Genomic DNA, 15,034 nt, shown 5'->3' with positions numbered 1-15,034 from the left:
ACATATATTTGGCTTGGACTTGCTAACATCATCAACAGTAATCTTTCGGCTTATAATACACCTGTGGTAAAAACATAAACTTATCATTGTGCTTGAGTTTTATTAATGTTATGCTCATCCTTATCTTGGACACTAGCTTTTTAATAAATTCCAAAATCAATTTGCTGAAATGCCTGGTTTCCTAAGTCCAAGAAGTGCTTTAGGGATGAATCACTGAGCCTTGTCCCTGCATTCGTAATAATACATAGAGCTATCATTCTGATGGAGTTACTGTGGGGGTTTGATTAGATTGTTCGCTTTACATCGGCCAGAATGGCTAGGTTTCTCAAGTTCTTTCTGTTATGGGAAATTCGTGAAATGTCTCCCCAAGTGGTTGAAAACATTTCCCTTTGAAAAGAATTTGCACTTTACATCAAAATGGAGTTGAGTAACATACAATAATAGAAGCTTTTTTAAGAGGTCAATCAGATGGCATTTTTCATAATGTCAACTTCAAATTTCTTAAGCAGCAAAATTAATGGCTTAATGAAAGAAAGTGTGAAAAACTCCATAACTCCAGCGAAGCAGTGAGCAACACAGAATTGCAATCATGGCTAGCCATCAATTTTCATATATTGTCTTAGAAGATGTGCGTTCTCCAACTTCAAAATATATACAGCTCTTGCATGAACTCTGCTCCCAGCCGTCAGCTCAACATTATTGCCATCCTTGGGTTCAGCCTTCAATGACAACACACATACTGAAACGACTGCTTATAAATAATGTCCCAATCTCCATAATAAATATGACTGACTTGTCCATGAACTTAGGACTGAGAAGGCAGTTATTCTTAAGAAATATTCTTAACTGGTCATAAATTGAGTATAAGTGGTGGTTTCAGAAGCATATGATGAATAATGGATTAATGAAGGACACACACATACAAGTTATACAGCTGACATTTATTTGCATTACTGAAATGCAATGGGCAATTTCATTAAGGTCTGTCACATGAACTGTTCTGTGAAAGCGATACAAGGGAATTGAGTTCACGAGTTCACAGAACAAGGTTGAATTCTGGGTGTGTCCAGGGATTGTGGAATCATCCACACAGCAATTCCAGCTGAAAATTTGCAAATCCAAATGGGAAGCGGCTTCATACATCTGAATTAAAAAGGGACATGGGAGTTCTAGTTCAGGATTCTCTTAACACACATGATCACTTTGCTGTCAGGAGGCAAATGCAATGTTAACATGCATTTTGAGAGGAGGGAATACAGGAGCAGATATGTACTGCTGAGACTGTATAAGGCTCTGAAAATACCATATTTGGAATGCTATGAAATGGGGGAGATACTAAATGAGTATTTTGCACCAGTATTTACTGTGGAAAAGGATACGGAAGATATAGACTATAGGGAAATAGATGGTGACATCTTGCAAAATGTCCAGATTAGAGAAGAGGAAGTGCTGGATGTCTTGAAATGGGTAAAGATGGATAAATCCCTAGGACATGATCAGGTGTACCCGAGAACTCTGTGGGAAGCTAGAGAAGGAATTGCTGGGCCCCTTGTTGAGATATTTGTATCATCAATAGTCACAGGTGAGGTGTCAGAAGACTGGAGGTTGGCAAACGTGGTGCCACTGTTTAAGAAGGGTGGTAAGGACAAGCCAGGGAACTATAGACCAGTGAGCTTGACTTTGGTGGTTGGCAAGTTGTTGGAGGTAATCCTGAGGGACAGGATGTACATATATTTGGAAAGGCAAAGACTGATTAGGGATAGTCAACATGGCTTTGTGCATGGGAAATCATGTCTCACAAACTTGATTGAGGTTTTTGAAGAGGTAACAAAGAGGATTGATGAGGGCAGAGCGATGGATGTGATCTATATGGACTTCAGTAAGGCGTTCGACAAAGTTCCCAATGGGAGACTGATTAGCAAGGTTAGGTCTCATGGAATACAGGGAGAACTAGCCATTTGGATACAGAACTGGCTCAAAGGTAGATGACAGAGGGTGGTGGTGGAGGGTTGTTTTTCAGACTGGAGGCCTGTGACCAGTGGAGTGCCACAAGGATCGGTGCTGTTCGTCTACGTTTTGTCATTTACATAAATGATTTGGATGTGAGCATAAGAGGTACAGTTAGTAAGTTTGCAGACGACACCAAAATTGGAGGTGTAGTGGACAGCGAAGAGGGTTACCTCAGATTACAGCAGGATCTTGACGAGATACACCAATGGGCTGAGAAGTGGAAGATGGAATTTAATTCAGATAAAGGCGAGGTGCTGCATTTTGGGAAAGCAAATCTTAGCAGGTCTTATACATTTAATGGTCAGGTCCTCAGGAGTGTTGCTGAACAAATAGACCTTGGAGTGCAGGTTCATAGCTCCTTGAAAGTGGATTCACAGGTAGATAGGGTAGTGAAGAAGGCGTTTGGTATGCTTTCCTTTATTGGTCAGAGTATTGAGTACAGGAGTTGGGAGGTCATATTGCAGCTATACAGGACATTGGTTAGGCTACTGTTGGAAAATTGCATGCAATTCTGGTCTCCTTCCTATCGGAAAGATGTTGTGAAACTTGAAAGGGTTCAGAAAAGATTTAGAAGAATGTTGCCAGGGTTGGAGGGTTTGGAGCTGTAGGGAGAAGCTGAACAGGTTGGGGCTGTTTTCCCTGGAGTGTCAGAGGCTGAGGGGTGACATTATAGAGGTTTATAAAATTATGAGGGGCATAGATCGGATAAATAGGCAAAGTCTTTTCCCTGGCGTCGGGGAGTCCAGAGTAGAGGGCATCGGTTTAGGGTGAGAGGGGAAAGATATAAAAGAGTCCTAAGGGGCAATGTTTCCACACAGAGGGTGGTATGGGTATGGAATAAGCTGCCAGAGGATGTGGTGAAGGCTGATACAATTGCAACATTTAAGAGGCATTTGGATGGGTATATGAATAGGAAGGGTTTGGAGGGATACGGGCAGGGTGCTGGCAGGTAGAACTAGATTCGGTTGGGATGTCTGGTCGGCATAGACGGGTTGGACCGAAGGGTCTGTCTCCATGCTGTACATCTCTATGACTCTATAAGTTGTGCCGGTATTGGAAGGGGTTCCAGAGGAGGTTTACAAAAATGACCCCGGGGATAAAGGGCTTGTCACATGAGATGGGGTTGAGGACTTTGGGTCTATTCTCAGACAGTATAAAGGATAAGTGAACAGGAGCGTGTCAGGAAAATAATGCAATAATCATAAGAGATTTTTAATCAACAAGTATACTGGAAAAATCAGGTGGGCAAAGGTAGCCTTTGTAAGAAGTACTGATAATATTTTTGAGCAGTTCCTTAGAACAGCATGTACTGGAGTCAACTGGAGAGCAGGCTATATTAGATCTGGAATTATGCAATAAGACAAGATTAATTATTGACCTCATACAGAAGATTGAAAATGTGTTGCTGGAAAAGCGCAGCAGGTCAGGCAGCATCCAAGGAGCAGGAGAATCGATGTTTCGGGCATGAGCCCTTCTCCTGAAGAAGGGCTCATGCCCGAAATGTCAATTCTCCTGCTCCTTAGATGTTGCCTGACCTGCTGCGCTTTTCCAGCAACATATTTTCAGTTCTGATCTCCAGCATCTGCAGTCCTCACTTTCTCCTCATACAGAAGACACCCAGTGATCATAATATGACTGAATTTGTGTTTGGTTTGAGGGAGGGAAGAATGTCCAAGCCTTGTATTTTATACTTAAGTAAGGGTAATTGTGAGGTAAGAAAGCAATGCTAGGTAAATTGAACAGTCAATAAAGATGTAATGGCAGACATTTAAGAGAATATTTCAAAACAGACAGAATAGAGAAACAGGAAAGATCATGTTTGATGGGAAGACCCACTCCAGTGGTTAACTAAAAAAGTTAAAGATTGATTCAATCTTAAAAAAAGAGCATATAATTACGTAGGAATGGGTGACAGATCAGAGCATTAGAAAAAAATAGAAAACAGCAACAAATGGCTGATCAATCAATACGGGAAAAGACATAGAATATGGGAAATAACGGGCTGGAAATATTAAAATGGATAGTAAGAGTTTCTAAAGATATCTGTAAAAGGAAAGAAGAAGTTAACAAATTGACCACTAGTCTTTTAGAAAGAGAATCTAGGGAATTAATAATGGAAAATAAAGAGAAAGGCATTTGAATTTAACAGGTATTTTCCATCAGTCTTCACAATACAGCATCCAAGAAATATTCAAAAATAGCTGTGAATCAGAAATTTGGGAGGGAGGAACTCAAGAAAATTACAATTGATGAGTTGGAATGAGGAAATTGCTGGAGCAATAGTTTGGCAGGTCCCCAAGGCCTGATGAATATCGTCCTAGAATCTTCAAAAAAAAAGTGGCCAGTGAAATAGTTGAACTGTTGGTTTTAATTTTTTAGAACTCAGATTCAGGGGAAATTCCATAGGATTAGAAGATAGCAAGAAGGGAGAGAGACTGAAAGCAGCAAACTACAGTTAGCTGAACATCAGTCATAGAGAAAAGTATTCAAAGCTATTATTAAAGACAATGTAACACGGCACTTATAAAAATTAAAAGTAATTAGGTCAAGTCAACATGGTTTTGTAGATTGGTACTCAAGTTTAAACAATGCAGAGTTAATTAACAAAGTAGCACGTGCTGTTGATAAACGGAACCACTGAATGAAATGTACTTAGATTTCCAGAAGATATTTGACAAGATGCCACATCGATCATTATTGTGGAAAATGAAAACATACTGGCATGGTGAGAACATGGTTCACTTTTAGCTAGCCAGAGATAAGTATTTTGGTGCAGTGGCCTCAATATTTTGTAAATGAGTTGATTTGAGGGACCAAAGTTATGCTTGTTAAACTAGCCGATGACACAAAGATAAGCAAGAAAGCAAAATGTGAAGAGGACATAATGAGGCTGCATAGAGATAGAGTTAGGTCACACGAGTGGGCCAAGATTTAGTAAATATAATATAATGTGTGAAAAAATGGGTCCATTTGGCAGGAAAAAAATTTAAAAACACATCACCTAAAAGGTGGGAGATTGTAGAGCTCTTGGGAGCAAACAGATCTGGCCAAATCACAAAATGTTAGTATATAGGTATAGCAAATAATTAGGAAAGCTATTTAAATTGCAAGAGGAATTGAATATAAAAATAGAAGGGTTATGCTTCAGTTGTACAGAGCACTTGTGAGACTATATCAAGAGTATCATTTATTGTATTGACCTCCTTATTTAAAGAAGATACATTTGTACTAAAAGCAGTGCATAGATGGTTTACTCCATTAATAGCGGGAATGGGTAGGTAGTCTTATGAAGGATAGGTGGACAATTGGGAAAATGTTGGAATCTATTATTAAGGAAATACAGTGACCACATCAGGGGTGGTGAATTTGCATGTCTCTTCACTTCACTCCCGAGTTTATTATAACTGGAGTTTGAGTTTAAAAGGGAGGTATTAATGTCAAATTAGAGGCAGAAAGTAACCCACATTAGAATTGAATAAAAGAAGAGTTATGAGGGCTTGTATGGTCTATTCCTAATCCTATTACTTATTTTTCTGTGGAGACTGTATCCCTTTTGTCAACCTTATATTAAGGAACATTTACAGAGCAGTTTGTGTAGGATGTAACAAGTGACAAACTGGACTCCTTGACATGGTTATCCATGGTGCATCATCTGATCCTGTGTTTCTTTGTCCATGCCAATGGATCATTGATATGATCATAACTTCTACTTGGGGAAAGCTCAATTATATTTCTGCTTTCAAATGTCTGCATACTGTTTAAGTAGCTGTAATTGTAATATCCAATAATGTAGTGAATAACACTGAAATTGCTTTATCCTCAGTCATTTTCTTGATACTGCTACCACAATAGAAAAGGACATTTGTGTGATCTTCCAGTCACTGGCCATCACCAAGCTCATCATAGATACCTTTTTTCTAGAGGTCAGGCCAATATATACATTACACACAGGTCAGGACAATCAAGCCAAGAAGGGTTTATATGACCAGTAAGGCTTCTGCTGAGCAGCAAGGTGTCTTTACCAACATGACGAATTCCCAGTCACTGAGTGTACACTGGAAAAGGTAGCAAGGCTTCAGGAAGCTGCCATGACTTGTCCAACTTAAGTCAATCCATAAACAAACACACAGAATACTGGAGAAACTTAGCACATTTGGTAGCATCTGTGGAGGGAGAAACAGTAAATGTTTTCAGCCAAGTATGACACATTCTCTGCATTCATTTTAGATTTCCAGCAAATGTAGTATTATGCCTCTACTTGAAACAATTCAGAGTGTCTCAGCTTTTCAGACCATCAGATTACCCCTCAAGGTGGATGTTGTATGACAGGGGCTTGTTGTAAAGATGTGGCTCCTAACAACTATGCAGAACACCAACATGACTGCAATCATCACTGGGCAACTGTGGATTCTTTTGAGTCGGAGGTTAAAAACTCTGAAGTGACACCTGCAGTAGACACCACCAATAATTTCCTTCAACATCCTGTTCTGTAGTGTCTGCCTGACCTGATGCTCCAGAGAGTAGTGGTCTTGGTGACTGAGACTGTTCCTTGATCATGAAAACATACAAATTAGGAGAAAGGGTAAGTCCCTGCACCCTCTAGCCTCCCCCACCATACAATAGAAGAACGGCTGATCGGATTACTCCACAATCCTGTCAACATTCATTAACCATTCATTCCTTGGTTATCAAGAATCTATCTCTGCTTCAGAAACATTCAGTCTTTGCTTCTGCTCTCTTTTGAAGAAAAGTGTTCCAAAAACTTACAATCTCAGTGAAAAAAAAATTTTTATTGACTGATCCCCTACTTCTAGATTCTCGCACAAGAGGAAACATCATTTCCACATCTACCCTTTGAGATCTCTCAATTTATGTCTCAATTAGGTTTTCTTTTGCTCTTCCAAACTTTCACCAATACAAGCCTGTCCACCTATCCTTCATAAGACCACCTGCCCAATCCTGCTATTCATGGAGTAAACCATCTTTCCCTTATTTCTTGAAGAACTGTTACATATGCTAACTTCCTAAACTGGCGTTGTTCTTGAATATAGGGAATTTTGGAAAATCATAACCAGTACATTCACTATCACATCAGCAACCTCTCTTGGAATATCAGGATCTAAACCATTAGTTCCTGGCCATGTGCCAGCTTTTGCTTCTTTAAATTTCTCATAATTCTTTTTACTGATATTAATTACTTTAATTACCTCACCCTTAATTTGGCACTACTCTATTATTTTATACTCTGTAGTTTCTACTGCGAATTCAGATAGCAAATAAGTTTTCAAGTGTTGCTGCCATTTGATATTAGACAATTATATCACCTTTTTTTTGCAGTTTTCCCATTTAAGATAATTTGTCCTGTCTCCATTTCTGTTTAAGAAGTTTACTTTAGTTACTCTCCTCCTTTTGTACATGGTGTAAGTTTGCCTCCATCATGAATTTTAGCTGATGTGGCAATACCTAATGCTCATTAAGCTAAGAGGAATGCTCACAATTCTGTGAATCTGTAAAGTAGAAATGCTTATGTTATCTCCTGTAATATGACAACCTGGTGAAGTTGTAAAATCCTCAGTCATGCAAGTACCAAAGTATTCAACTGTTAATTTACAACACAGAAACATGCTTTTGGAAGGGTGTCACGCTACAAACAATCCAATGTAAAGCATAGTTGGAGACTTTTATACCCTCAAGTCATGTGCTATGATATAGTAATGATAGTAAGAACATGTCTCTTAAAAACACACTGATATATTGAAAATGAGGCATAATAGGAAATATATTTGTAAACATTCTGAATCTGTTTTATATTTATGACTATTTAGTCCCATATTCTATTATCTTTTGTCTTTAAATAAACCTCTGTTGGTTTCTGAAACAAATGTAATTATCATAGAATCCCTACAGTGTGCAAATATTTGGTCCATCGAGTTCATACCGACCATCTGAAGAGCATCCCACTCAGACCCACTCCCTGCCCACCTAGCCTGCACATCCCTGAACACTATGGTAATTTAGTATGGCGAATGCACTTAGCCTGCACATGTTTAGGTAGTAGAAAGTAACTGGAGCACCTGGAGGAAACCCACATGGCCACAGGGAGAATGTTTAAGCTCTGGACGGTAACCCAAGGGTGGAATTGAACTTCAGTCCTAGCGCTGTGAGGCAGCAGTGCTCATCACTGAGCCACCGTGCTGCCCCTTAGTCTTATTAATCCTCAGTCTTACTTCTACTGTTACAATAATATAAAACTTTTGTTTTAATATTAACTTCTTAGTAAGCCACGAATGTTTTGATTTAATGGAATATATTTTTTGAACAGATTTAAAGTTATTATTTAATACTTCCCACCATTTAGTTGCTGCCACAAATTCTCTTTTTCCTTTTGACACATATCCAGAAGTACTCTTATACAAAACCGAATAGCTATCCACTACCAAATCACTGTGACCTGCCACACTTCCCTGTTTACTTAATCAATTAGAGCTAGCTGTCCCCTCCCATCTATACAAATAACTTTGTTTGAATTTAGTTTTCTAGTTGTAAACCTGAGTATATTATTCTCAACTTAAAATGGAATTCAATTGTACTCTGATCACTTTTTCCCAGAGGATTTTCTATGAAAATTTCTCATTTACTTTGCCTGACTACAGATTACTTCTAAACTTGCCTTACGTCTTATTGATTCTACAATCTAACATTCCAGGATACTGTTGTGAATACTTTGTTCCTCAGCAAAACTACCTTTATATAGCTTATAAACTACAACCACCAGCACTGTCTGATCATTGTTAATTTTAATCGCTATTCATTTGGTTCCCAACTGTACCGCACTGTTCCAGTCAAAACACAGGAGACTTCTTTCACAAAGAACAACTTATAGAAATAGAAATCACAGTTAGGTAAGCACCTGAAATCTCCTGTATATATCTCTTTGCCTATGCAATCAATGTTTTTGCTAAACACAGTCGCAAACCAATTAGGTTTCACCCATACATTAATGTGCTGATTTTGCAAAATTAAGACTTTGTGCCGTTCGGATTGTTTATTTTAAATTTAAGCAAGCTTCTAATATCCTATAATAAGGAATGGGCTTCTCCACCAGGAGTGCATTTTCACAGTTATTTCTCATACTGCAGGAGTACGGTGGAATTTCTGCTCAATTACTTAGGATACTGGACATCAAATGCAACACTATGACATGTTACAGCATCAGTCACCTCAACTTTTAATAACTCTCTCAGCATATAGTGCAAGTTTGTGCAATGTATTTGCCTGACTGCTTGCTCTTAGTAAAAGTATATTGTTTGTGTCTTCTGCATCTTAAGTGTGTGCACAATCTAGCTGTTTCTCCAGAGAAAAGAGGAGATGGAGTAGGCAGAGTTCTGTGTGCCTAACTGAGAGGGACATTAGGCAACAGATAACCCTGGGGTTAGAAACACTGAAGATATTAAAACAGTGACTTGCAGGAAGAAAGACTTACATATCTATAGTGCCTTTCACAACCATAAGACACCAAAAAAGCACTGTTGTGCTAATGAAGTACTTTTGATGTACTGTGTATAATACTGTGTACATAATGTGACATGTCAGTAGTCACTGAGGCAGTACTACTGACTTTCCTTAGAGTGACAATGTGTTTTCTCACCTGCTCCCAGGTTCAAAGAATAAAGTGAGAAAGCCTTGACTCTATTTGAGTCTCCCATTTCAAGCTGATCTGGCATTGCTCTGGGCCCTTAGTTCCATAAAATTCACCCTTTTTTGCAGCACTTCTAATGGTGACTCCTCCAAATCCTTAGCATTTGATAGACCAATTCTGACACAACTTGCTGCAGACATTTCTTCCCCCTTCAGAATTGGCAAAGCATCAACAGCTACTAGCTACTCTTGAGAAAAAAATAGGTAATGCTTATCTTGAACTTTGTACATTGCCAGGAAATTATGCTGCAAATGTACTTATAAGAACTGACCTTGCATTATACTAGAAGGTTATATCTCTAAACCACAGGCATGCACAGTACATAAAGAACAGTAGGCTCAGTGCTCAGGTTATAAAACTGTGGGGTTAGTCAGACTATAATGGTCTTTTCAGTTCTGTTGATTCCTCATTCCAGTTATTTTGTCGCTGCATATTTATCACACCAGTGGCTAATGTGTGAGTCAGCATGACCTGCAGTGTCATCTCCTTCCCCATCAAAGAGCAACAGGAACATAGCACAATCACTCTCTTGCTCAGTTGACAGCACTGAGCCTGGTTGCTACCTCCTGGTAGGCATGGTAATATTGCCATTTATTGGGAAGAATGTCCTAAGGTGCAAATAAGGGAATTCAGACAGGCATCAAGCCTGTCTCTTATGACAGCACTTTTCCAAGTTCCTGAAATGAATGATATTATGAAAGGGATAACATTACTAGTCCAATATTTTACTTAATTTGCCTTTGTGAGCAGAAGATACCAAACTCTCCAATAAAATTAATTTACAGGAAAGATGGTATAGTGGCAATGTCCTAAACCCTTAATTTTGAAATGTTGTCCCCTAGTTTTGGGCACATCAGCAATAACATTCCTCCATCATAAGATCAGAAATGAAGATGTTCACTGATGATGGCACAATATCCAACACCATTGATGACTCCTTAAATACTGAAGCAGTCCATGTCCAAATGTGGCAAAACCTGGACAATATCTAGATTTGTGGCTGAGAATTGGTAATGAAGATTCATCACGCACAAGTGCCAGACAATCTCCAACAAGAGAGAGTCCAACCATCACTGCTTGGTTTCCAAAGGCATTGCTGTCACTGAATCCACTAGTATCAATGTCTTGAGGGCTGCTATTGACCAGAAACTGAACTAGAATAGGCATAGGAATCTAATGGTTACAAAAGCAGGTCAGAAGCTAAAACTCCTGCAGTGAATAATTCACTTCCTAAGTCTCCCCACAGCCTATCCACCACTGAAAAGGCACAAGTCAGGAGAGTGGTGGAATACTCTCCAATTACCTGAATGAGTGAAGCTTAAACGATACTCAAGATGTTTGACATCATCAAGGACGAAGCAGCCCACTTGATTAGCCACTTCCATAAACATTCATTCCATCTACCATTGGTGCAGCAGTGTATTCAAACTATACAACACACTACAGAAATTCTCCAAGGCTCCTTAACAGCACCTTCCAAACCCACAACCACCGTCATCCAGAAGGACTTGGGCAGCAGGTACAGGGGAATGCCACCATCTATAGGTTCCCTTCCAAATCACTCGCCAGCTTGACTTGGAAGTATAGAGTCATTCCTTCAGTGTCACTGGGTCAAACTCCTGGAACAGTGTCCCTTACAGCATTGATGATTGACCTACACCAAATAGACTGCAGCAGTTCAAGAAGGCAGTTCCTCCCATCTCTTCAAGGGCAACTAGAGAAAGGCAAGAAAAGCTGGCCCAGTCAGTGAAGTCTACAACTCTTAAATTAATTTAAGAGGCACAAAGAATCCTTTGTCAGAATAGAAGCATGTAAAACAGCACAATTTAATGATGTACATTATACGTGCTTGCAAACATGAAAGAGGTTTGTGAAATGTTTCTTCATGAGGATAATGGTGTTTTAAGTTAGTGTTCTACTTGACAATTGAATCAAATCCTTCAGAAAGATTATTTCAACTGACCATTCCTTTCTTTGCGAACAAGGGCTAAAAGCTAAATTGAAAGTAAGTGCCTGCTTTATAACAATACAAGAACAAAAACAGCCCATTTGCTTCATCCATCTTACACAGTCTCTTCGTTCATGTGTAGGATGTCCCCAGACCATGTTCTATTCCTGCCTGCATTGGCACCAGTACTCTATCCTCCACTTCAACAAAATGAAATAAAGAAATATTGATTTATTTTCTGCTTGGTTCCATTGAGTCTGGATAGGAGACTATTTCCTCCGAACTGTAAATGTGAAGTACTACTACTACGTTCAGTTTGAGATTTCCTTAGCTTATAATTCCCACTCTTTTTAAAGGTCGATTTAGTTTTTTTTACCAGCACCGTGAGGCTGACTTTCTGTGGGCATTCTCCTGAGCATTATCTGTTAAGATTCAGGATAAAGTCATTCTCTGGGATGGCATGCTGGCTCAGTGGTTAGCACTACTACCTCACAGTGCCAGGAACCTGGGTTCAATTCCAGCCTCAGGTGACTGTCTGTGTGGAGTTTGCACATTCTCTCTGAGTCTGTATAGGTTTCTTCCAGGTGCTCCAGTTTCCTCCCACAATCCAAAGGTGTGCTGGTTAAGTGGATTGTCCTTGCTGAATCGCCCATAATGTTCAGGGAAGTGTGGAGTAGTCAGGGGTAAATGTAGAGGAATGGGTCTGGGTGAGTTACTCTTTGGAGGGTCGGTGTGGACATGTTGGGCTGAAGGGCCTGTTTTGACATTGTAGGAATCTTTCTATCTGGGAGGGTTCATCCAATTAAAGCAGACACAATAATACTTGAATTGACTTTGCATCAGTAAATAAGAGGATATGTACACAATGTCGTAAAATGTACAACTTCATTCATTAATAGGAGATGACAGCTCACACAGCAGCCTCTTCCTAAAGGGAAACAGTGGTTCAGTGTCTACATTTCAAGCCAATTGGTGCTTTCTAATTTGTGGCTTGTATTTCAAGTGCATTTGAAGATGTAGTGAATTTAATGCACATCCTAGAAATTCTCCACTTAGCAATGATGATGAAATTCTACTTTCCATATGGTCATCTTTTTTTCAGTTAATTCCATTGGGGTTTCCAATGAAATTGAAATTCTTCAAAAATACCTCTTTATTTTCTGAGATTTCAAAGGATTTCAATTAATAGGAACATAGGAACAAAAGTAGCACATTCAGCCTCTCGAACCTATTTACATTAGCTTAATAGTTACTCAGGAGAAATTAGATGGATAAAAACCTGTTCTAACTCCCAGGTAACCACTGATCTAAACCCCTCAATTTATCCCAAGCTCCCTTATTCACATGACACTCTTCATCCACCTGCCATCCTGTCTTCTAATGTAGCTGAAGCCCTACTCAATAACCCACCTGGCACTCTCCGACACTAAGCCACCTACCAGCCTATGCTGCTAACCCACTTGCCATTTGAAGCCACTAGCCCAGCTGCAGCGTACCTCCCACAACATTTACTCCCCAGTGGCACTCTGCTTCACCAAGCCACTTGGCATCCTAACCCACCTAACACTTTATTTCACTAACTCAGATGGGCTCTCTCCTACTTGGCGCCTAAACACACCTTCTACCCTTAGTACCCAGCCACTTGACTCCTTATTTACGTCATTTCTTATCTCCCACACTTACTTTTCAAATTTACTTTACGCAGTTGCTGTCATGTGGCTGCAGGACATTTAGATTACAGAGTATGGCTTACTTACTCTGCTCTGTCTGGGAGCATTCATGGATTCGTCTTCATTTTGAATAGATTTGATGAGATTCCAAACAGTGTGGAAACAGGCCCTTCGGCCCAACAAGTTCACACCGGCCCTCCGAAGAGCAACCCATCCAGGACCATTCCCCTACATTTACTCCCGACTAATGCACCAAACAGTACGGGCAATTTAGCACAGCCAATTCATCTAACCTGCACATCTTTGGACTGTGGGAGGAAACCCAAACAGACACGGGGAGAATGTGCAAACTACACATATCAGTTGCCCGAGGTGGGAATTGAACCGGGGTCCCTGGCGCTGTGAGGCAGCAGTGCTAACCACTGAACCACCGTGCCGCCCTTACAGGAGACTCTTGTCTAGAAAATTCCAGGTCAGAACCAATCACAAGTTAAGTGTGTACTTCTAAGTCTAATCAAACTCAAAAATAAGTTCCTGTAAACTGTGAGGAATGCATGTCGTTCTGCCAAGGTTGCACACTGTTCATTGGTGTTGGCATGCCAATCCAGCATTCTTTCGTGTTTGTGAATGTCGTTGCCATGCTAGGACATGAAGGGCACACAGCTGGGAAGAAAATTAGAGGGAATGCTGTTTATAACCGCAATCCAAATTATGGGGCCAATGTGTATGTGTTATTTTGAAACATCCAAGAGTTCCTCACAAATTCATTGTTGGGCCAGCTCTTTCTATTTTTTTTCCTCCATTTTCTTCTTTTTAATTTTCTATTTGTCTTGAATATGGCTCAAAGGGTGTTCATAACTTAGAGTCATAGAGATATACAACACGGAAACTGACCCTTCAGTGCACCTTGTCCATGCCGACCAGTTATCCTAGGTAAAAAAACAATGACTGCAGATGCTGGAAACCAGATTCTGGATCAGTGGTGCTGGAAGAGCACAGCAGTTCAGGCAGCATCCAAGGAGCAGCGAAATCGACGTTTCGGGCAAAAGCCCTTCATCAGGAATAAAGGCAGAGAGCCTGAAGCGTGGAGAGATAAGCTAGAGGAGGGTGGGGGTGGGGAGAAAGTAGCATAGAGTTCAATAGGTGAGTGGGGGAGGGGATGAAGGTGATAGGTGAGGGAGGAGAGGGTGGAGTGGATAGGTGGAAAAGAAGATAGGCAGGTAGGACAAGTCCAGACAAGTCATGGGGATAACTGGAAGTTTGAAACTAGGGTGAGGTGGGGGAAGGGGAAATGAGGAAACTGTTGAAGTCCACATTGATGCCCTGGAGTTGAAGTGTTCCGAGGCGGAAGATGAGGCGTTCTTCCTCCAGGCGTCTGGGGGTGAAGAAGGCCCAGGACCTCCATGTCTCGGCAGAGTGGGCGGGGGAGTGGAAATGTTGGGCCACGGGGTGGTGTGGTTGATTGGTGCGGGTGTCCCGGAGATGTTCCCTAAAGCACTCTGCTAGGAGGCGCCCAGTCTCCCCAATGTAGAGGAGACAGCATCGGGAGCAACGGATACAATAAATGATATTAGTGGATGTGCAGGTAAAACTGATGGATGTGGAAGGCTCCTTTAGGGCCTTGGATAGAGGTGAGGTAGGAGGTGTGGGCGCAGGTTTTACAGTTCCTGCCGTGGCAGGGGAAGGTGCCAGGATGGGAAGGTGGGT

At 40.5% G+C, this 15,034-nt stretch overlaps 1 protein-coding gene across 4 annotated transcripts in view; it reads right to left on the bottom strand.

Annotated features, from left to right (window-relative positions):
• LOC132816757 (glutamate receptor 4) overlaps positions 1–15,034 on the bottom strand; it is a 249,369-nt gene that overhangs the window by 127,296 nt on the left and 107,039 nt on the right. For 2 of the 4 annotated variants that reach the window (XM_060826674.1, XM_060826675.1), the window contains exon 7: positions 1,991–2,001. The exons of the other annotated variants lie outside the window; for them this stretch is intronic. In XM_060826674.1, coding sequence (XP_060682657.1) covers positions 1,991–2,001 — 11 coding nt within the window. The remainder of the gene's footprint in view (positions 1–1,990; positions 2,002–15,034) is intronic. 4 annotated transcript variants of the gene reach the window in all.

The sequence above is a fragment of the Hemiscyllium ocellatum genome, chromosome 6 (genome assembly GCF_020745735.1).
Source record: "Hemiscyllium ocellatum isolate sHemOce1 chromosome 6, sHemOce1.pat.X.cur, whole genome shotgun sequence".
NCBI classification, from domain to species: Eukaryota; Metazoa; Chordata; class Chondrichthyes; order Orectolobiformes; family Hemiscylliidae; genus Hemiscyllium; species Hemiscyllium ocellatum.
This window is presented reverse-complemented; position numbering and strand designations above follow the sequence as displayed.